The sequence below is a fragment of the Schistocerca piceifrons genome, chromosome 7, assembly GCF_021461385.2.
Source record: "Schistocerca piceifrons isolate TAMUIC-IGC-003096 chromosome 7, iqSchPice1.1, whole genome shotgun sequence".
Classification (NCBI taxonomy): Eukaryota; Metazoa; Arthropoda; class Insecta; order Orthoptera; family Acrididae; genus Schistocerca; species Schistocerca piceifrons.
This window is the reverse complement of record NC_060144.1, coordinates 579,533,337-579,558,270: the sequence shown is the minus strand read 5'-3', so window position 1 is coordinate 579,558,270 and position 24,934 is coordinate 579,533,337. Positions and strand designations below refer to the sequence as shown.

General features: G+C 43.2%; 1 protein-coding gene across 1 annotated transcript in view; it reads left to right on the top strand.

Moving 5' to 3' along the window:
- The window catches only part of LOC124709092 (probable cytochrome P450 6a14), an 88,947-nt gene that overhangs the window by 6,740 nt on the left and 57,273 nt on the right, over positions 1 to 24,934 (top strand). The window contains exons 2-3 of the mRNA XM_047240739.1: positions 9,973 to 10,317; positions 20,147 to 20,372. Of these exons, the coding sequence (XP_047096695.1) occupies positions 9,973 to 10,317; positions 20,147 to 20,372 (571 nt within the window). The remainder of the gene's footprint in view (positions 1 to 9,972; positions 10,318 to 20,146; positions 20,373 to 24,934) is intronic.

The window sequence follows — 24,934 nt, the reverse complement described above, 5'->3', positions numbered from 1 at the left end:
TTAGGGATATTACATGTCCGTGCACATACTCTTAAACCGTTATCCGCAGTTAGACATTCTGTTACAGCTACACGCAGTTCATCCGTGCTCCACATTTCACAATGACTTTCTGTTGTAACAGCATGATATAAAACAATTATGTTTTTAATCACTTATGATAAAGATCGTAATATGTAAATCCGAACGTCATTATGAAACGTTATGTAACACTAATAATGGTGAACGCTTTTTTTAAACAGACTATACGTATAAGTTTCTTAAACTGAACCGGTAAAACATCGAAAACTTATAGCGGTACATCATAGAAACGTTTCCATTTTGTCTCCGCCAATATCCTACAAATGAACACCAATAAATAAAGATTTATTGGCTCTGACAGCTGAGGTTATTTCATGTAACTGACAAATAAATAAAAACATTACGTTCCCACTTAACCTGTAACACCAAATCTCTTCGTCACGTACGCAAAAAGTTAGATGAAATCTACAACAAAATATATCACAAAGGGAACTTGAGGATAACAGAAGGGAGAAACCAGCACATACAGAGCACAGAGACAGCCATTATCCTATCGCGCAGTACTTGAATGGTACTGGAACGGAAATCGATAAGACTGGTAGCATGTACCCTCCTCCGTGCACTATGCAGTAGCTTGCGGAATACATACAGAGCTTTTACGAAAATTTGTAACTAACGTATAAATGCATGCAGCAATATGAATCTAGATCTACATGGCTACTCTTCAAATTACCTTCGCAATTCTCTATTATTCCAATCTCGTACATCGCGCGGAAAGCACGAACGCCGATGTCTTTCCGTACGAGCTCTGATTTCCCTTATCATGGTGGGCGTTTCTCCCTATGTAGGTCGGCGTCAACATAATATTTTCGCATTCGGAGGAGAAAGTTGGTGATTGGAATTTCCTGAGAAGATTCTTCAGCAAGGAAAAACGCCTTTGTTCTAATGATGTCCATTCGAATCCTGTATAATTTCAGTGATACGCTCTCCCCTATTTCGCGATAATACGAAATGTGCTGCCCTTCTTTGAACTTTTTCGATGTACTCCGACAATAATAGAGGACGGACAAGCGTACTGCAGGCAATCTCCTTAATAGATCTGTTACATTTTCTAAGCGTCCTGCCAATTAAACGCAGTCTTTGGTTAGCATTCCCCACAACATTTTCTATGTGTTACTTCCAATTTACGTTTTCCGTAATTGTAATTCCTAGGTATTTAGTTGAATTTACGACCTTTCGATTTGACTAATTTATCGTGTAACTGATGTTTAACGGATGCCTTTTAGCTCTCATGGGGATGATCTCACACTTTTCGTTATTTAGGGTCAATTGCCAATTTCCGCACCATATATATATCTTTTTTAAATCTTTTTGCAATTTGTTTAGATGACTTCGTCAGTCGATAAACGGCAGAGTCATCTGCAAACAATCGAAGACGGCTGCTCAGATTGTCTCCCAAATCGTTTATATGGATAAGGAACAGCAAAGGGCCTATAACACTACCTTGGGGAACGTCGGAAATCACTTCTGTTTTACTCGATGACTTCCCATCAGTTACTACGAGCTGTGACTTCCTTGATACGAAATCACGAATCCAGTCACATAACAGAGATATTCCATAAGTACGCAATTTCACTAGAAGCAGCTTGTGTGGTAAAGTGTCAAAAGCCTTCCGGAAATCAAGAGATACGGAATCAATTTGAAATCCCTTGTCAACAGCATTTAGCACTCCATGCGTGTAAAGAGCTAAATCAGTGTTGACTATGTGTCAACAGACCGTTCACTACCAAGTAATTTGTAATGTTAGAAGACAATATATGTTCCAAAATACTGCAGCATATCGACGTTAATGATATGAGTCTTTAATTTAGTGGATTACTACCTTTCTTGAATATGGTGTGACCTGTCTTTGGGTACGGATCTTTCTTTGAGAGAACGGTTGTATATGATTGTTAAGTATGGAGCTATTGCATCGCCAGACTTTGAAAGGAACCTAATTGGTGTACAGTCTGGACCAGATGACTTGCTTTTAATAAGTGATTTAAGTTGCTTCACTACTCCGAGGATATTTACTTCTACTTTACTCATGTTGGGAGCTGTTCTCGATTATAATTCTGGAATATTTACTTCTTCTTCTTCTTCTTCTTCTTCTTCTTCGGTGAAGGAGTTTTGGGAAGGCTGTTTATAGCAACTCTGCTTTGGCAGCAGTGTCTTCGATAGTATCTCCATAGCTATCGTGCAGAGAAGGCATTGATTGTGTCTTTCCGCTAGCATATTCCACGTACGACCAGAATCTGTTTGGATTTTCTGCCAGGATTCGAGACAAAGTTTCGTTGTGGAAACCATTACAAGCATGTCGCGTTAAATTCCGCTCTAAATTTCGAGCGTCTGTAAACGGTCGAAAATCTTGGAGATTGTGCGTCTGTTTCAGATTGGCATGTTTGTTTCCTTGTTTCTGCAACAGTGTTATGACCCGTTTTGTGTACCAAGGAAGATCAGTGCCGTCGTTTGTTAATTTATTTCGCATAAATTTCTCAATTTCTGCCGATACTTCTTGTTTGAAATCAAGCCACAACAGATATGAGTCAAGTTTGCAAGTTGGTATATTGTATTTGACCATGAACGGTACCGTGCAGTGTCCTCAGTCCATGAAAAGTGTCACCCATGGTCAGAACAATGTTCTGTGTAGTTGTGACTACGTTATGCCGGAGCTCTGTGCGTTTGGACTTCGGTAAACTGCTGGTGGCCGTATGATTGGTACCTGTGAAACCAAGGGCGCCGAAATGTTCGGTGTTTCAAGAGGCAACGTATCGAAGATTTGTGCCACATACAGGAAAATTGGAAAAATATCATCAGCTATGTCACAACTGTGGAGCAGTGAAAGAATGTTATTTGATCCGATAAATCTTGTTTCACACTGTTTTCGACTTCCGCTAAGTTATCCGATTTCAATATTACCTACTGCATTTTTAACAGGTGTAAGTAATTAACGGATTTGTGTCGGGAGTCTGAAGAACGATCTGAAAAAAATGGTTCAAATGGCTCTGAGCACTATGGGACTTAACATCTGTGGTCATCAGTCCCCTAGAACTTAGAACTACTTAAACCTAACTAACCTAAGGACATCACACACATCCATGCCCGAGGCAGGATTCGAACCTGCGACCGTAGCGGTCGCGCGGTTCCGGACTGAGCGCCTAGAACCACTAGACCACCACGGCCGGCGAACGATCTGATCTTGTGTTTCGCAGCAGGTGGTTTGTCTTTCCCGACACAGAATGAGAGTAAGGAAAGAAAGCTGAAAAGACACAAGATGAAATCAGCCTTCAGGCCTCTGACAAAAACCCATTTTTAGTGACAAAGGGCTTCCTAAGCCGTATTATATATCCCTAAATGTTGTGTGTTTGTTGTTTCCATCCTTTAGTCCTCCCCTTGTATGTAGAAGCAGACCGAATAGCTGGAGGACAGGGTACAGCTGTGTAAGTTCCTTCTTCCATTTGTAACGTTCCTTATAAAACTTTGAAATAAATAAATGAATGGCTGAACTGGGAATGCATAAAAAACTGGAGTTAACGTGTAGCGTGTTGTAGCTGCAAGTGACGTCCTTACTCTGTGTTATTGTTAGCAAAACTTTATACGAAGTGATTGCGCAACGAAACTCCCAATACCAATAAAGAAACACAGTCATTGCAAAATACATTCAGTCCCTTAGGTGCTGAATCCTCTGGCCGTGTTCAAAACTAATAACTTTGGTCACTGTGCACATAACAAATAAATAAAATTGCCTTTCCTCTACAGCAGTAAAAGTAGATATCGTTATATTCTGCTTTCTCATGAAGATGAATAAAATTACTAGCTACAGCCTCAGCAGTGTGCAATGCTGGCAGTAATATCAGACCCTAACTTTTCCCGGCGAATTGAATGTTCAAATAATTTACGGGTTTTCTGCCGGGTGACATCGTCGAACACCGCCGATATTTCGGCAGGAGCACACCTTCCCATTCTCAAGGCACAACCGCAAGGAGGAAGCAATGTGCAAGGGAATTTAATACCTCGGTTCACAGAGAAGAAACGAGAAAGACACAACACACAGAACAAGTAACCGCAAAGTCAACACACAACCACAGATAAACAACATCAGAAATCTTAGAAGGTGGTCGAAAAACACATTTCAAATCATATTTCCGCAAAATACGGCCAATTCTGTTAGAAATGTTTCCTGCGTAAGGCAAAAATGCCGTAGACTTAGGTGCAACTTCGTTGCTATCATCACTCACCCGTTGCACAGAAGGCTGATAGCACAACGCACGTTTGATCTGCCTCTCACTATAGCCATTCTGACGAAAGGTGACTTCGAGATGTGATAGCTCAGCTGTCAAACTTTCAGGGTCTGATATTACATGGTCCCTGTGGGGCCTAATCTTGGTTTGCGTAAGGCTGATGTCTATTTATTGCATTTGTGGCATGTCATATATTGGTCAGACAATCAGGACTGTGGAAGACCGGTGTATTGAACGTAAGCGTCACACACGCTTACGACAGCCGTGCGAATCCACTATTGCAGAACATTGCCTTGACACCCGTCATCCTATGGAATAAAACAACACGGAGATTCTGGCTTCCACGTCCAACTATTGGGATAGTGTCATTAAGGAAGCTGTTGAAATCAAGCTATCAAGCAAGATTATAAACAGAAATGGTGGATTTTGTCAAAATGCTGCTTGGAATCCGGCTCTGTCTCTCTGCAAAAGTAGAGGGAAAGACTTGGGGCTACCTAACCTGTTGATTAATAGTCAGTATCGATATTTCTGATGTTGGTTATCTGTGGTTGTGTGTTGACTTTGCGGTTACTTGTTCTGTGTGTAGTATCTTCCTTGTTTCTCCTCCGTGAACGGAGGTCTTAAATTCGTCTACACAGTGCTTCCTCCTTGCAGTTATGCCTTGAGAATGGCAGGGTGTGCTCCTGCCGAAATATCGGCGGTGGTCGACGACGTCACCCGGCAGCAAACCCGTAAATTATTTCAACGCTGGCAGTAATACTTTGAAATATACATGAAATTCTTTTGGCTAATAAACGGAAACATTGAAGAAAAATTGAATGTCTTTGAAAAACATATGACCTGGACAGGGAGGAGGTAGTGATTTGGGTGAATTACTAGCACAGACGTTTTCTATAGTGAAGCTGTATTCGAAGTTAATTTTGGCTTTTCAAAACATCTGACAATTGGCTCTGAGCACTATGGGACTCAACTGCTGAGGTCATTAGTCCCCTAGAACTTAGAACTAGTTAAACCTAACTAACCTAAGGACATCACAAACATCCATGCCCGAGGCAGGATTCGAACCTGCGACCGTAGCGGTCTTGCGGTTCCAGACTGCAGCGCCTTTAACCGCACGGCCACTTCGGCCGGCATCTGACAATTGAAATTACATTAATCAGAAGAATAATATTCCTTCCACTAAATGAAACCCTTTCTTCCCTGACGCACTCACAAACAATGAGATTTGTATAGCAAGTATTATCTAAAAATCACTAAAAAGCATAAAGACAAATCATCAAATTACGTATACATGTGTTAACAAATCTTAGAAACACTACAAAAGGGAAATATATAACCAGCGTATACATAAAATCTCTTTACGTATATTCTCGTGTTACCAGTTATCAGACATCCCATTTAGACTAACGCACTGGCAAAAGACAAGTAATAAAAAATTAACTTCTTTACCTTAACTGCGAGAAGGCTTCTGCTTCCATATTTATGTTTCCAATAATACATGTACTCTTAAAGCTTCTTTGTAGTATCAGTTCAGTATTCCTTTCTTATCACATTTAAATTTACATTTCTTCATTTTACTTTACATTCCATTATAAAGTCACTCATCATTTTTACTACGTAATTTATGTGCGGTGTAGCACAAAATATTGATATGAGAAAAATTCGTACATTATAATCCAACACTTGGTGGCTTTACAGAGCACACCACAAAAACTGCCTACTGCATCCTCTTTCGCTCACAGACTGATACACAATCACTGCTGTGCGACAACCGGTCTCTTGTTCCCATACTACAAGCCCAGACCAGAAGCGGTATCTTTGGCTCTGCACTGGCCCAAAGTTAGTCATCCTCTTTATATTGCCCATCAGAGACATACTACATCTTTTACAATATAATAGTTACACTTTAGTTTACATTAGTATCGTTACAATATTGGAGTGCCACATATTAAGTGTACCCCAGTAGACTCCTTTCACATTCCACGTACTTTGATTCAATTTAAGTTAGCTGTAGCAAAGTGCATTTATAAAGCAGTATTTTACTATTCGAACCCTTTTGGAGGTTCAAGACACACCTTTGAGGATCAAGCTGGTGGTCTGCACAGAGTATCACCTCTCGGTATGCGGATAGCTCCACAATGATTCAGATTTTAGGAAACGCGCTGTGCGGAAGGTGTAATGTAAAAAATATAAAAAACTCTTATATGTAAAAATTATACGGCAGTCTGCTGTTGTTGTTGTTTTTGGGGAAGAGACCAAACTGCGAGGTCATCGGTCTCATTGGTTTAAGGAAGGACGGGGAAGGAAGTCGGCCGCGCCCTTTCAAAGGAACCATCCCGGCATTTGCCTGGAGCGATTTAGGGAAATCACGGAAAACCTAAATCAGGATGGCCGGACGCGGGATTGAACCGTCGTCCTCCCGAATGCGAGTCCAGTGTGCTAACCACTGCGCCACCTCGCTCGGTATACGGCAGTCTGCCAATGTAATCGAATTCTTATTGACTCAATAGTAGCCGTTGAAAACACTTCTCTGAAAAGACTCACAAGAGTGTTCTTAATAGTGCAATATCTTTTAAGTTAGCCCAACACAGATCAGTAATTAATAAACTACCTCAGTTCTCAGGGTAGTTATGTAATCGCCTATAGTTTATTGTCCTTTCCTTCTTTACCCAGCACCACAGATATTATCCCAGGCTCGTGGGAAGTCGTGTGCTTATTGCAACAGAGAATATTTTACAGGTCTGTTCGATGTAAACTACTGCAATACGTAACTTAATATCGTGGTTTAGACTCGATTCCCCAATATAAGATAACAAGAGTAGCATCTATAAATGAAATCCTATACTGGAACTGGAATCCTGTGACCAGACCTTTTCTGCGTGGGATGTCATCTCGTTATATAAATAAAAGCTGTAAGTAAAAATAGTTAAATTATTATCAGCGGCCGCCGGGCTCGTTGGATAGGAAAGAAAGTTAATAGTCGTAACCGACGGCACGTCTCGTAGACGATCTAAAAGAAAAATGTTGAAGATTTTCGAAGATGGCGCCTAAGAATGAAAATTCTTTGCTAAGGCCCATATCTACTTAGGACAATCCAGGTATCAGATTACAAATTGACTGTCCGCATACACAAATTCTTTTCACAAAATAACCATTATATTTTTCTGGTTATAAGTACAACTTACATTGTTAGCTGTTACAGGAAGATGAGCTTCACACAAGAACGTCCTCTTACGTCCGAACCCAAGCAGATAAGATAAGCGAATGACAAAGGAAAGAGCGTTCGTTCATAGAAGAGAAGAGTCCATGGAATAACATCTCCATTGTAGTTCTATCTCTTCATCCTTGGCGTAACTTGTAAGTTCTTTATAAAATTTATCATAATATTCAGTTTACATTTTTTTAAATCTGAAGACCACCCAGGAGAAACAGAACAAAGGAAACGGAATGGACGGGTGACTATAACAAATGAAACTTACAAGCTGGTGCTGTATAAAATTAATAATTACGAACGTAACAGGGTGAACCAGGTTTCATGTTTAACACAATAATTATTGAAAAAAGATAGTTTTGAATTCATAGTTCACGCTGCTACAGTTCTAATTGTACAGTTCGTAACCCGTTGGCTGTAGGTGTTGGATGTGGCACGCAGTAATGGCGGCTACAGTACCCCTGGTACGGCGCACGAGTTTCTTGAAGTATCGACTAATCAACTCTTCTTGGCGTCGTTTTAACGTCCGTAAATTACAGAGCCAAACAGTTTCTACCAAAGCAGTAATAATTCAGCAGTCGTCATTCGAGGCCACTGTGTGACAATTTCCAGGCGAGGCATCCGCTGCTGCCGGCCGCTGTGGCCGAGCGGTTCTAGGCGCTTCAGTCTGTAACCGCGTGACCGCTACGATCGCAGGTTCGAATCCTGCCTAGGGCATGGATGTGTGTGATGTCCTTAGGTTAGTTAGGCTTAAGTAGTTCTAAGTTCTAGGGGACTGATGACCTTAGAAGATAAGTCCCATAGTGCTCAGAGCCATCTTTACGCCTCCCACAGTGACTACCGTACAGTACAAAAACACTCGATATTTTAGATAACAGGTATCCCACGCGTTGTCCCAAAGCGTGTACCGTTTCATACAAATGAAGGCTTGCACAAATATATAAAACTACATACACGAACATTTTCATTTAATTAATCCACGGCAGAATATTATTTAGCAAATTATATATTTCACATTTTTCTTTACATAAGTTACAAACATACATTAGAAAAGCACTCATATACATCACATATACAGGGTGGTCCATTCATAGTGCCGGGCCAAATATCTCACGAAATAAGCGTCAAACGAAAAAACTACAAAGAACGAAACTTGTCTAGCTTGAAGGGGGAAACCAGATAACGCTATGGTTGGCCCGCTAGATGGCGCTGCCATATGTCAAATGGGTATCAACTGCCTCTTATTAAATAGGAACCCCCATCTTTTATTACATATTCGTGTAGTACGTAAAGAAATATGAATGTTTTAGTTGGACCACTTTTTTCGCTTTGTGATAGATGACGCTGTAATAGTCACAAAAATATGGCTCACAATTTTAAACGAACTGTTGGTAACAGGAAGGTTTTTTAAATTACAATACAGAACGCAAGTACGTTTGAACAATTTTTTTTCGGTTGTTCCAATGTGATACATGCAACCTTGTGAACTTATCATTTCTGAGAACGCCTGCTCTTAATGCGTGATTACCTGTAAATACCAAATTAATGCAATAAATGCTCAAAATGATGTCCGTCAATGCATGTGGAAATACGTGTAACGACATTCCTCTCAACAACGAGTAGTTCGCCTTCCGTAAAGTTCGCACGTGCATTGACAATGCGCTGACGCATGTTGTTAGGCGTTGTTGGTGGATCACGATAGCAAATATCCTTCAAGTTTCCCCACAGAAAGAAATCAGGGCACGTCAGATCCGGCGAACGTGGCTACAGTCTGGAAGCGAGCGACCGCTACGGTCGCAGGTTCGAATCCTGCCTCGGGCATGGATGTGTGTGATGTCCTTAGGTTAGTTAGGTTTAATTAGTTCTAAGTTCTATGCGACTGATAACCTCAGAAGTTAAGTCGCATAGTGCTCAGAGCCATTTGAACCATATAATACAAACGCTGCAAGCAGTGTTTAATGGTCGGACGGAGTGGCCGAGCGGTTCTACGCGCTTCAGTCTGGAACCGCGCGACCGCTACGGTCACAGGTTCGAATCCTGCCTCGGGCATGGATGTGTGTGATGTCCTTAGGTCAGTTAGGTTTAAGTAGATGTAAGTTCTAGGGGACTAATGACCTCAGATGTTGAGTCCCACAGTGCTCAGAGCCATTTGAACCATGTGAAGCGTTTAATGAAAATGAGAGAATATTTTCTTGGCACCGACCTACACGATCAAAACGATAAAGTAAGGGAAATCAGCACTCTTACGGAAAGATATAGGAGTTCATTCTTTCCGCGCGCTATAGAGAGTTGTGAAGGTGGTTCGATGAACCCTCTGCCACGCACTTAAATGTGATTTGCAGAGTATCCATGTAGATGTAGATGTATGAGGAGTGTGGCGAGTCCAGCAAGTTGTGGGACTCGGCACGTAGTGTGGAAGGAACTCGGGCGCTGATTGGTGGCTGGCTTGCTTGTTGTGAACAGGTGGACGAGAAGCACGACCCGCTGAGCGCCCACCTGTTCAACCTGGGCGGGCCGCGGTGGCGAGCGTTGCGCACCAAACTGACGCCGACGTTCACGTCGGGCAAGATGCGGCTCATGTTCCCACTGATGGAGGCGTGCGCGCGCGAAATGGTCGCCGTGCTGCAGCCGCTCGCCGAGGGCCGCCAGGAGGTCGAGATCAAGGAGTGGAACGCCAGGTTCACCACCGACGTCATCGGCACCTGCGCCTTCGGCATCCAGTGCAACTCGCTGCGCGACCCCGAGTCCGAGTTCCGGAAGATGGGGCGCAGCATCTTCAACTCGCCCTTACGAACACTCTTCAACTTCGTACTGGTGACGTACAGAAGTCCATTATTTCAGAACAACATATTTTTTATGTTCTAAAGTATAAGGGGCATTCAAAAAGAAACGAGCTGGAGTCATGATTACAGAAACTAGTACTGGCTGTTGAGACACTTGACCCACTGTGACACAAGGTGGTGAATGGCTGTCTCATAAAATTCCCGGGTCTGCGATGTTAACCAGTTCCGCACGTACAGCTGGACGTCGTTGTCCGAGGTGAATAGTGTGCCCCTCAGAGGCTTTTTAAGGGGACCAAAAATGGCGTAATTACAGGGAGAGAGGTCTGGACTGTATGGAGGTTGGACGAGAACCTCCCATTTCTGCAGGAGTGTCGCGACTGTGTTGGCCGTATGGGGCTTTGTACTGTCGTGGAGCTGAATGATCCCACAGGTGAGATTGCCTGGTCGATTTTATTTGATCGCTTGGCGAAGGGTGGTCAAGTTATGCCAGTAACGCTAGGCATTTACTGTTGTCCAGTACTTCAGGATTGAATCAGAAGGCTGCCATCTTTGGTTCCCTTGGAATGGCTCTGAGAGGCAAACGATTCACCTCGGGCTACGACATCCAGCTGTACATGCGGAACTGGTTAACGTCGCAGCCATTCACCGTGTTGTGTCAGAGTGGGACCCAGGGTAAGTACTTCTAACATAAAGGTACTGGTTTCTGTAATTACGCCTATGGCTCGTTTCCTTTTGAACGCCCCTTACTCTTTCTAAGCATTAAAATTGCTTTCACTAGCTCATTTGCCCATCGGGCGTTTATAAAAAAAACACTCTTTCGACGCTGGCGTATGGCCTGGATTGCAAAATAGTATTCTGCATATTTCAGTATTTCCGAATAAAATTCTTCATTGTGGACTAGACCCCTACATTACCGATTAGAAGCAGAAGCCGGGCCTGCAAATACCCAAACCAATGGCCTGGACACTTTCACTGAGAGAAGCAACGAAGCATACTACTCTACCATTTCACTGAGAGACGGAACGAAATTTTTGTCCGTACTTCAGATAACGCCTTGTAAGGTGTCAGGTAAATCCAACACCTTCCATGAAAACCCTGGCATGATAAGCAAATCCAGTAGTATGTCACATAGCTTCGAATAAATCGTGACATTAAATTAACCAAAGTAATGCGAGCAACAAGTGAGCAAATGGAATACCACAGACCAACACAAGAATGCCTAAATGCATGTCATACCTTCCCACCGTGAGACAGTCGTAATTCCGAGGGGAGAAACGAGAACAGAAGCCGAGAGCAGAACCGTGTTAAGCGAGAAGGCCCTACGATAAGGGACGGACACCCACGTCGCCAGCTAACCGCTACGACCACACCACCCACACGTTTTTAGCGTGAGACTTTTGCGCGTTTCTGTTACGTTAGGACCACCCCCCAGCCCATGTTAAAAGCTAGAGCCCTCCAGAAGAACAGTATAGATCTTACGATAACGCTAAAAGGACCACACCAGCTGCATGTTTTAGCGTGAGACTTTTTCGCATCTCTGTTACGTTGCAAACTTTAAAAACATTGCCCCACCACGAAAAGTATAACGTTTCTCATTGGATAGACAAAATTTTTGTAGGTGGAGCTTAAGGTTAACATTGAGACCCTGGTTAGTCAGATGAAAACACAGCCAGATAGTTTTTTTTTTAAACCAACTTCGGTAAATTGTAGTAAGGAGAAGTTAGGAGAGAGTTGCTTCGGAGATGGCGAGGTGAGCGGAGCTGCGCCGGCCGCCGCCCCCTGGCGAACACCGACAAGGTAATGAACGCACGCGATGCCGCATTTTTGAGCGCATAAGGCTTCACTCAGAACTGCAGAAGTCTCATCTGTTACATCCCCTTTACGTAATACTAGTGTCGATCGTCAATTATAGCTCATGGTGTTCACATTTGCCACTTGAAGTAAAAATCTGAAACGCGATGATTTTTCTGTTATATAGTTATTGAGAAGCCACATCATCCACTGTAATTTGCGACAAGTCAGATAGGTAATTAAAGATAATTGAGGGTGATTGTAGACCATTTTGATAGTTTTCTCTTTTGTGAAACTTAATTTAAACCTAGATTATAGATGTGATATGGCATAGGTCATCCTTCGATCCATTGTAGAACTTGGAAACCCATTCAGGGAATATTCGTTCACATTTTTGTTGAACGCAGTTGGTTTTTACCATCCTGTATTAAAACATTTCCTTTTATAAATAGTGCAATTTATAGACGATGTTTTGTGAGTAGAATAACATTTCCAATGGTAAACCTAACTGCTTTTTCGACGTTATTTTACCAGCTAACTAATGATAGGAAAGCCTTGAACCCCTTCCACTAAATTTAGTTAGTATTAAGATTCCTTTACAGGGAGTGCAGTGGAGCTGACGCTGAAATCATTAAGTATTTGATTATATCATCGCTAGTCTCACTGAACTCTTATGAATTCTACATGTCATGTGCGGTCTGGCGTCTCCTTACCAACAACAGGTCCCAAGTTCAAACTAGTCAATTCGCTAAAAAACTCGCTCAGAGCGAAAGTGGTAGGGAGACACGACTTAGAACAAACAGACACCAAGCAGAATGTTCAGAGCCTTGATCAAAACTATAGATATTCTTATAAGTTAACCTAGTTGCACTTCTTGTGATGATGCGATGTTGTAGCAGCTCTTCGTTAGATGCTGAATGATATAAGTACACCTTGGGAAATCGCTGCCTATCACCTTTACCTATCAGACAGATAGTATCAGTCAACCTGCTAATATGCTATCCCTCGACGGGCGTGACTTCTTCACTTGACACGTGTTTCATCACCTAACTGAATAATTTAAAGATAAATGTGCGTAGGCAATGCTACAGAACAATGAAAGCCAGTAAAAGCGATTACATTTGTGTCTGGCATTGCGCGAGAACCAGTACCGCGGAGGTGTGCCCCGATTGCCGGTAACGCTTTGGCACGTTCCTCGGACATTAGCAGGAGGCGTGTCGTTTTTAGGGGAAATAGTCGGGACGTCAGTAGCACCTGTTCAGGGAGATCTACAAAAACTCCAACTGAAACCTTACAAAGTACCGGGAGTGCACAGACTGGCCAATTTAGATACTGTTGCTCGACGTCGGTATTGCAGCTGGCCCTTTTTTCTGGATCAAGTACGACTGCTTGCTGTCGTAGAACACTGGATGCTGGTGTTCTGAAAAACCTCATTAACTATACAGGGTGTTACAAAAATGTACGGCCAAACTTTCAGGAAACATTCCTCACACGCAAAGAAAGACAATATGTTATGTGGAAATGTGTCCGGAAACGCTTACTTTCCATGTTAGAGCTCATTTTATTACTTCTCTTCAAATCACATTAATCATGGAATGGAAACACACAGCAACAGATCGTACCAGCGTGACTTCAAACACTTTGTTACAGGAAATGTTCAAAATGTCCTCCGTTAGCGAGGATACATGCATCCACCCTCCGTCGCATGGAATGCCTGATGCGCTGATGCAGCCCTGGAGATGGCGTATTGTATCACAGCCGTCCACAATACGAGCACGAAGAGTCTCTACATTTGGTACCGGGGTTGCGTAGACAAGAGCTTTCAAATGGCCCCATAAATGAAAGTCAAGAGGGTTGAGGTCAGGACAGCGCTGAGGCTATGGAATTGGTCCGCCTCTACCAATCTATCGGTCACCGAATCTGTTGTTGAGAAGCGTGCGAACACTTCGACTGAAATGTGCAGGAGCTCCATCGTGCATGAACCACTTGTTGTGTCGTACTTGTAAAGGCACATGTTCTAGCATCACAGGTAGAGTATCCTGTATGAAATCATGAAAACGTGCTCCACTGAGCGTAGGTGGAAGAACATGGGGCCAAATCAAACATCACCAACGATGCCTGCCCAAAAGTTCACAGAAAATCTGTGTCGATGACGTGATTGCACAATTGCGTGCGGATTCTCGTCAGCCCACACATGTTGATTGTGAAATTTACAATTTGATCACGTTGGAATGAAGCCTCATTCGTAAAGAGAAGATTTACACTGAAATGAGGATTGACACATTGTTGGATGAACCATTCGCAGAAGTGTACCCGTGGAGGCCAGTCAGCTGCTGACAGTGCCTGCACACGCTGTACATGGTACGGAAACAACTGGTTCTCCCGTACCGCTCTCCATACAGTGACGTGGTCAACGTTACCTTGTACAGCAGCAACCTCCCTGACGCTGACATTAGGGTTATCGTCAACTGCACGAAGAATTGCCTCGTCCATTGCAGGTGTCCTCGTCGTTCTAGGTCTTCCGCAGTTGCGAGTCATAGGCTGGAATGTTCCGCGCTCCCTAAGACGTCGATCAATTGCTTCGAACGTCTTCCTGACGGGACTCCTTCTTTCTGGAAATCTGTCTCGATACAAACGTACCGCGCCACGGCTATTGCCCCGTGCTAATCCATACATCAAATGGGCATCTGCCAACTCCGCATTTGTAAACATTGCACTAACCGCAAAACCACGTTCGTGATGAACACTAACCTGTTGCTGCTACGTACTGATGTGCTTGATGCTATTACTGTAGAGCAATGAGTCGCATGTCAACACAAGCACCGAAGTCAACATTACCTTCCTTCAATTGGGCCAACTGGTGGTGAATCGAGGAAGTACAGTACATACTGACGAAACTAAAATGAGCTCTAACATGGAAATGAAGCGTTTCCGGACACGTATGCACGTAACATATTTTCTTTATTTGTGTGTGAGGAGTGTTTCCAAGTTTTGCCGTACCTTTTTGTAACACCCTGTATATCAAGAACGTGAAACAGGAGTGCGTGATGGTGACATGAGGTGTGTAGTTAGTGTAACACCAGTTACTGGACCGATATTCTTACACCAAACCAAAATTTCTGATGTTTGTTTACAATACACCGCAGCTACTTTCTGACAGAAAGAGCAATAAACAAAAAGACCTATGGTTGTTCCATGCACTACAAAGTACGAGCACACACCATCAGTATTACGAGGTGTTTCCGTTGAAGGGTAATACCCGCGAAATATGAATAGAATCATACATTCGTGATGTGTCTCCTCCTGCATTGTCCTCCAAGAATAGCCGGCCGGTGTGGCCGTACGGTTCTAGGCGCTTCAGTCTAGAACCGTGTGACCGCTACGGTCGCAGGTTCGAATCCTGCCTCGGGCATGGATGTGTGTGATGTCCTTAGATTAGTTAGGTTTAAGTAGTTCTAATTTCTAGGGGACTGATGACCACAGATGTTAAGTCCCATAGTGCTTAGAGCCATCCGCCAAGAATAATAGCAGGTCGTTTTGTTGATTGCTCGTTCTCTAACAATATGGTTGGAGTTCATTGTTCACAAACTTATCAGAAGTTATGCTTAGGTGTACAACGATCAGTCTACTCTAGCAAGAGGTTTTACAGTAATTGCACACCACACGTGACCATGACACACCCCTGTTTCACGCTCTTGCTGTAACAGGTCACCTTCCAGTACATCATCGCATATAGTTTTGCGACATCACGTAGTCATACTTGATCCGGAAAAAGAAAAACGGAGTCTCTGGAACAAAACTGCTCCTTGGACAGTCGGCAACAGGCGGTTGCAGTACCGACATCGAACAAGAGTGACTGGATGGGTCACTTTATGCACTACCGGTACTATGTAAGGTTTCGGTTGCAGTTTGTGTACACCTCTGTGTGTGTGTGCTATTGATTCAGTCTGCCGTTTCTGCCAAGGCGTTATCGCAGATGGCAGCCTACAACCCAGGAAATGGTTCTTGCGCAACACTGGTCCCAACTCTTTCCGTGCTCGTGAAACATGCTGTTTATACAAGCAAACACAGAAATGCGATATAGCCTGTAGCAGACTTTTATAGATAGCATCCACAGTTATGGATACCTCGGCGACATGGCACCTTGCTGTCGGATAAGGAATTCATCGAACACACTGAAACCTAAACGAGAGTAGTTTCAGTCCCTAGAGAGAGAGAGGAATGTTCAACTGAATCGAATCAAGAAACTGAGAGTTGGTAGACATGACTCTCGGCAAGACCCAACCTTCCATATGTCGTCAACCATGGGTCTCGTACTGAATGGTGCTCGGAGAGTCTGATGGTAAGGCGCCCATTCGTGACAAGAGGGAAATCCGGGTTCGAATCCAGGCCTGACACAAATTTTCATTTCATCATTCCATTACACAACTGACGGTCCATATGCGAATACGTTTCATGTGTTTCACAACGGCTGTTCCTTCCGACATGAATGTATGTCCGAAGGAACATTGCATCGCAATCCGAATAACACAGGCACTGAAATATCGTATCGCATATAGTTTCGGGCTTCATCCTAATACTAATACGTGAGCGTAGAAAATTGAAGTACCAATTTGTAATATTAATTGTACAAGGAGTCAAATGAGGCTTATGTCATTCGAAAGGTACTTTGCCGTAGATGTGTACGAAAGAAAAGGTAAGAGAGGTAAAATGGCGCTAAGAGAGGTAAAAGGACGCAGAGATACACGGATGAGAAAAGTTCTTTTCTGTCTCTCACACCGCTACCAACTTCTACCGCACGCGCCGAGTGCTATGGTAGAAATAAAACACGAAATTAACGTTCCGTGAGAACGCTGTCGAGGTACGTTCGCCCTTAAATGTTGTAGATGATTCATTTGCAGTGACACATCCACACCGGGCAGTTACAATGCTGCAGCAAAACATCTTAGTAACGACGCCTTTGGGCGAACGCACACTTTACACAGCGTTGTTTATTGACGTTATTTCTGTTTGCTTTACTTTTGTTTAAGAGCAAAAGAAAGTGACTCTGATTTTATTTCCCGCTTTTGCCACAAAATTTGAAGTGAGTTCATAATTTGTCATTTCTCCTTTTTGGATAGCTAGACTCCCCTTATTATACGGAAACTATATTCGTTTTTGGCTATGCATCGGAGAAGAACACTGACAGTCGGGCTGCAAGACAAAGAGGACAGACACAATTTTTGCGTAGAGAATAATGTAGACATCGATAGTGCAAATTCTGTTTCCATTATAAAAGATACATTTAAACGTGCATTTACCCTAGTTTCAAACAATTTTGAAACTTATAAATACAATCTGATGAACTTGCAGAGCAGATTTTGTAATCCAAAACATTTCGCACCTGAGGTTATTTTATGTCACAGAAAAGCATTCACATTAAGTTGCCGTAAGTGAAATGTTAATTTGCAGCCGTCAGTTCAAAATTTATTTTCAACGCACTTTATCAAGGACTCACTTCAAATGATCGGGCATCCACAGCACAGAATTTTCCATGGCCAGTCTTGAGGCTGAAATGTCAGACACTTTTACGTGGAATGTGTCACTTTCAGCTACACGAAATTTTTTATCATGGATCAGGTCGGTTCATTTCTACGTATGGTCGTTCATCATGTTATGCGCAGCTATTTTTGTATGACGTTGACACAATTGGTCGAATTTCGAGGATATGGGATAACAATAGACAAAAATATCTGTGTATATCTGTAAATAATGTACCTTTACTATCGAATATTCCAAGGATTTGACGTGGGCCTAAACGGATCACGCATCAAAACATTTCACTTCGATGCTATCCGAAAACAGAAGTGCTTTAATATGAATTACTTCCGTGTGGTCCCCGATTAGGATGGGAAACTTGACTGAAATCAGTGGTGCGCAGATTCTTGTGCTTGACTGTTTCTGCTTTTTCTCTTGTGAGTTTCTTTCCTTGTGGTGTTAATACTAGTCACAAATGAGAAAAGTAAATGTGGTTAATGGAAATTACACACCCTATATAAGATATGTATCTCAAATGACAGTAGTTTCTATTATTTGTTGTTAGTATTTCATGATATACGTCGTGCCTGTTTTGACTGTTTTCAGTTACAGTTATCCTAATGAAGTTTGGATTTAGCACAAATATTTTGTTTCCGTCCTGAAATTTTCTAGGAGAAAACCAACATTAATGAGGAAAAGACCCTCAGACAGGCACAATATATTTGGAGGAACAAAAATTATTCGAGGCGTAGCCCCGAGAATTTTGTACACATTTATTTCATGCTCATAAATTAGGGATAATGCTGATACATGGTGAAACAACGCTCTGGTCGGCAGTTTGCGGGTTTAAATCACCTCGGGGTATGACCATGCGGTGCATTTGACCTGTGGTCATCGCACGGTGGCGCAGGCAGCAGTCCACATACGCAGAGGTGTGTTGGTGAATGTCAGAGTACGGTGCAGCGAGTAAGTGTGCAGACGTTTCCAGGTGTGCTAATGATGACCGTGTGTTGAAAATGGCTCAAAGAACACATACTGATGACGTTATGAGGGGTAGAATACTAGGGCGACTGGAGGCTGGTCAAACACAGCAGGGCGTAGCACGGCCCCTCCGATCTCAAGATTATGGCAACGAGTCCAGCAGACAGGAAACGTGTCCAGTCGCTACAGTAAGGGACGTCCACAGTGTACAACACCACAAGAAGACCGATATCTCAGCATCAGTGCCCGCAGACGACCACGGAGTACTGCAGGTAGCCTTGCTCGGCACCTTACCGCAGCCACTGGTACAGTTGTCTCCAGACACACAGTCTACAGACGACTGAAAAGACACGGTTTATTCGGTCGGAGACCTGCAAGGTGCATTCCACTGACCCCTGGTCACAGGAGACCCCTTAAAGCCTGGTGTCAAGAACACATAACATGCTCGTTGGAACAGTAGTCCCAGGTTATGTTCACGGACGACTCCAGGTATAGTCTGAACAGTGATTCTCGCCGGGTTTTCATATGGCGTGAACCAGGAACCAGATATCAACCCCTTAACGTCCTTGAAAGGGACCTGTATGGAGGTTGTGGTTTGATGGTGTGGGGTGGGATTATCATTGGTGCACGCACACCCCTGCATAGCTTTGACAGAGGAACTGCAACAGGTCAGGTGTATCGGGACGTCATTTTGCACCAGTATGTCCGCCTTTTGAGGGGTACAGTGGGTCCCATCTTCCTCCTGATGGATGATAACGCACGGCCCCACCGAGCTGCCATCGTCTAGGAATATCTTGAAACAGAAGATATCAGGCGAATGGAGTGGCCTGCCTGTTCTCCAGACCTAAACCCCATCAAGTACGTCTGGGATACTCTCGGTCGACGTATCGCTGCACGTCTTCAAACCCCTACAACACTTCAGGAACTCCGACAGGTACTGGTGCAAGAATGGGACGCTGTACCCTAGCAGCTGCTCGACCACCTGATCCAGAGTATGCCAACCCGTAGTGCGGCCTGCGTACGTGTGCACGGTGATCATATCACATATTGATGTAGGGGTACATGCGCAGGAAACTGCAGTTTTGTACGACGTGTGTTTCGGGATGCTTTTCTCAACTTCAGTACCGAGTATTTACAAATCCGTGTCGTGTGTGTTCCCTATGTGGCTATGCTATTAGCGCCAGATTAGTGTAGTGCCACGTTGTGTGTCACCACATTCTGCAATTATCCTTAATTTATAAGCATGAGTGTATTTTTATCTTAGGAAGATAAGTACTTTACATACTAAAAAACCCACCTTCATCTACGTTATCCAAGGTGAACGATGACCAGACTGCGAACAACGTCTCGAAGCCATCTGTTTACAATACGGCCCGTTACAGATTTCTATGTCACTGATAATTACGAAAACAGCTGTGGTTTTGTCAAGCCATCGTGAATAAAATAATAAAATGGCGCCTCGTTGTCACTCGACGCATCTTTCTTTATGCCTCAAGCCGTCGATATTGAAAAAACAGTGAATGTACCTTACGCCTCTGACGTAATAACTGAACGCCGTGTTTCAGGTGCGTTGTGGTTACCTCCTGCACATAAATTCTGTAAGTCCGGGGTGTGAGCGCTTCTTCATGGGTGTCGTGCGTGACACAGTGGACTACCGGAAGAAGAACGACGTGAAGAGGAACGACTTCGTCAACCTGTTGCTGGAGCTGCAGGAGAAGGGACAGGTGCAACCCGACCACGAAAGTGCAGACACTGGGAAAAAGGTCGCTCACTCGCCGGACATCGACTTCAGTAAGTATACGCAAGTCATCAACAACATGTCGCACGGCGTACAGGAAACTGATTTTTCTTTCCATGAAAGCCGCGCGGGTTTATCCGAGCGGTCTAAGGCGTTGTAATCATAGACTGTGCGGCGGAGGTTCGAGTCCTCCCTCGGGCATGGGTGTGTGTGTTTGTCCTTAGGGTAATTTAGACCAAGTAGTGTGTAAGCTTAGGTACTGATGATCTTAGCAGTTAAGTCCCATAAGATTTCACACACATTTGAACATCTTTCCATGAAAACTGTTAACGGGAATAGTCTCTTTGATATTCTGACGATATTAGGCAGAAAATTCAGGGAGGCTATGGTTACCTACAGGTTATACAGAACTAGTAAAAGTTGAAAGAAGCAAGGGAACTAGTAGTTGAGAATGCAATGAGACAGTCTGTTATTGAATCTTGCGGTAAATCAAACAGCAGGGGAAGCAAAACACCTGTTGGGAAATAGATTTAAGGATAAAGGGGAAGAAACCAAAATTTTTAAGTTTCCCGATTACGTTGTATTTCTGTCAGAGACTGCAAAGGATGTCGTAGATCAGTTTAACGGAATACGTAGTGTCCTGAACATAGGTTATAAGATGCTCATCAACAAAAGTGAAACATTGTAATCTAATTAATTCAGATAATGCTGGGGTATTAGATTACAAAATCAGATCCTGAAAGTATCAGACGAGTTTTGACGGCCGAGCAAAACAACTGAGGCCGACAGAAGATACACCAATTCAGTCTGAGAATAGCAAGGAAAGATTTCCTGCAAAAGAGAAATACGGTAAGCCGAATATAAATTTAAAACTTATGAAGTCTTTTCTTGAAGTATTTGTGTGGAGCTTATTTGGAACTGAAATATGGATGGGTGAACAATCTGCCCATAACCTTTGTCATTACATGAGGCAATAACTATCGAATCGCGTGCTCATTACTCGTATTATATGCTAAATACATGCGTTACAATATTCTGTGACTTTTCCTTAAGACAGTGTGAGCCAAATGTACAGGAAAACAAGTTGCGCTTGGGTCAGGTGCAACCTAAATAGTGGACACCGTACGCAAGACACATTTAAATACAAAAATCACATGGCTGTAATTTCTAGTACAACATAAGTGTTGACATAAAGTCATTATTGTCATGTTTCTGCATAACGATGGCATTGTAAGACATATACGCAAGAGAAAGAGCTTCAAAGCGTTGGTCTACATTTGCCCCTATTGGAAGCAAATATTTGACTTAGCATTGACTGGCAGAGTTGTCGGATGCCCTGAGGGGCACCGAGTTAATTTCTGTCCAATTGGCGCGTTAGATCGTCAGAATCCAGACCTGGTTGAAGGGTTCTGTGCATAATACTCCAAACTCTGCGAACTGATGAGAGATCCGGTGACCTTGCTGGCCAACGTAGGGCCTGCAAGCACGAAGACTAGGGGTAGAAATTATCGCCGTGTACGGGCGGGCATTATCTTGCTGAAATGTAAGCCCAGGATAGTTTACCACGAAGGGCGACAGAACGGGACGCAGAATATCGTAGACGTACAGCTGTACCGGAAGGGTGAGGCGAATGACAACCAAAGGGATGCTGCTGTCAGAAGAAATGGAACTCCAGACCATCTCTCCCCGGCCGTATGGTGTCCCAGTGCTATCTGGGGCGCTTCCAGACACGTCTTCGTCATGGAACCGTAATACGTCATAACTGTGTGTGAGTGTGTGTGTGTGGTGCATTTAGTATCCGTCCCTTATGTCCTGATTCTAGTTCCATACTAACTGCGAAATTAACAACTATCAAAAGCACTATTGCCAGTAGCCATTATAGGGAAATTTTGTGAATTAACATTAAAAATAAATGTAATATTGAATACTACGCTACTGGCCATTAAAATTGCTACACCAAGAAGAAATGCAGATGATAAACGGGTATTCATTGGACAAATATATTATACTAGAAATGATATATGATTACATTTTCAGGAAATTTGGGTGCCTAGATCCTGAGAAATAAAGTACCCAGAACAACCACCTCTGGTCGTAATAACGGCCTTGATACGCCTGGGCATTGAGTCAAACAGAGCTTGGATAGCGTGTACAGGTACAGCTGCCCATGCAGCTTCAATACGATACCACAGTTCATTAACAGTAGTGACTGGCGTATTGTGGCGAGCCGGTTGCTCGGCCACCATTGACCAGACGTTTTCAATTGGTAAGAGATCTGGAGAATGTGCTGGCCAGGCAGCAGTCGAACATTTTCTGTATCCAGAAAGGACCGTACAGGACCTGCAACATGCGATCGTGCATTTCCTGCTGAAATATAGGGTTTCGCAGGGATCGAATGAAGGGTAGAGCCACCTGTCGTAACACATCTGAAATGTAACGTCCACTGTTCAAAGTGCCGTCAATGCGAACAAGAGGTGACCGAGACCTGTAACCAGTGGCATCACGCCGGATGATACGCCAGTATGGCGATGACGAATACACGCTTCCAATGTGCGTTCACCGCGATGTCGCCAAACACGGATGCGACCATCATGATGCTGAAAAACCGAACCTGGATTCATCCGAAAAAATGACGTTTTGCCATTCGTGCACCCAGCTTCGTCGTTGAGTACACCGTTGCAGGCGCTCCAGTCTGTGATGCAGCGTCAAGGGTAACCGCAGCCATGGTCTCCGAGCTGATAGCCCACGCTGCAGCAAACGTCGTCGAAATGTTCGTGCAGATGGTTGTTGTGTTGCAAACGTCCCCATCTGTTGACTCAGGGATCGAGACGTGGCTGCACGATCCGTTACAGCCATGCCGATAAGATGCCTGTCATCTCGCCTGCTAGTGATACGAGGCCGTTGGGATCCAGCACGGCGTTCCATATTACCCTCCTGAACCCACCGAATCCATATTCTGCTAACAGTCATTGGATCTCGACCAACGCGAGTAGCAATTTCGCAATACGATAAATGGAGAGCGCGATAGGCTACAATCAGACCTTTAACAGAGTCGGAAACGTGATGGTACGGATTTCTTCTCCTTACACGAGGCATCGCAACAACGTTTCACCAGGCACCGCCAGTCAACTGCTGTTTGTGTATGAGAAGTCGGTTGGAAATTTTCCTCATGTCAACACGTTGTAGATTGCATGGGGGCTTAATTAAATAAGATTGAATTATTTTTAGTTTTTTTGGTATGTCCGATTACGCTGTGTCTCGTAAACGGTTGGCCCTGACTAGTATTATTACGCAATCTGACTGCATAGAATAACAACAAACAATGAAAGAAAATTTTTGTAAACACAGTTAATTAATTAAGTCCCCAGCAACTATAAAACCTACTAAACCAAAGCACAAGTATAACTGTTCTGTATGTGGAAGTATGACTCAACGCACATCTGGCACGGTTCTTCTTCAACAAGACAAGAATTTTTAAATACCAATTATACTGACGTGATAAAAGAAAATTAGAAATACGATAATTGCGTAAGGAAAGCAGAATTACACTCTAATACAAGAACACACGCCAGATGCTTTGTTGACTGAACCTGTAATGACGCATTATTTAGGACACTGAAATAAAAACAAACGGAGTTAATTACCTCATTTATATTGATGAAAATCATTCTAATCATTACATTATATCTCAACCAGAACTCTCCAATATCACATCTCAGCAAGCACTGCCTAATAGCACATCTCAACAAACACTCTCTGCTACAACATCTCAGCACAGACTACCACGAGACCTCGACAGGCACTGACTACTACGAGCTCTCTCCAAGCACTGACTACTACGAGCTCTCAACAAGCACTGACTTCTACGAGCTCTCGACAAGCACAGAGTTCTACGAGTTCTTAATAGGCACTCTAGTAAGAGCTCTCGACAAGCACTGTGGAGGCGGCTTAATAATACTCTTTGGCGCAATCTCTGGCGCAGTGGCTCAGTGTAGCGACCTTTCATATGCCCCTCCTCCACAGGCCAGAATTTGATGGTATTTTTGCCAGCATTGGTGGTGAAAATACCACCAAATTCGTCCAGAAAAATACAGACAAAAATAAAAGATAATATTAATACCTAAATATCACATAATTAGTTAAAATTTTGGCTTTGCACTGACCTTTCAATAACCTAATATATAAAATACAGTAGGCAATACAAATTCTTTTCATACATGTGGCTTTACATAATAGTTTGCACAATACACAAAAAATCAGTTTATACAAATGTTCACATAAAATACTTTTAATTGTTCAAAAAAAAAAAAAAAAAAAAAAAACAAATAGTTGATAATTCCAGCCCAGCAATGGTCAACAGGTGCAAACACCAACAAGTGACATCGTTTCAGCAGAAGCAGTCCATCAGTTGCACCCAGCAATGTTGAGCAGGTGCAGACACCAACAAGTGACATCATTTCAGTAGAAGCAGTCCATCAGTTCCACCCAGCAATGTTGAGCAGGTGCAGACACCAACAAGTGACATCATTTCAGCAGAAGCAGTCCATCAGTTGCACCCAGCAATGTTGAGCAGGTGCAGACAGCAAGAAGTGACTTCATTTCAGTAGAAGCAGTT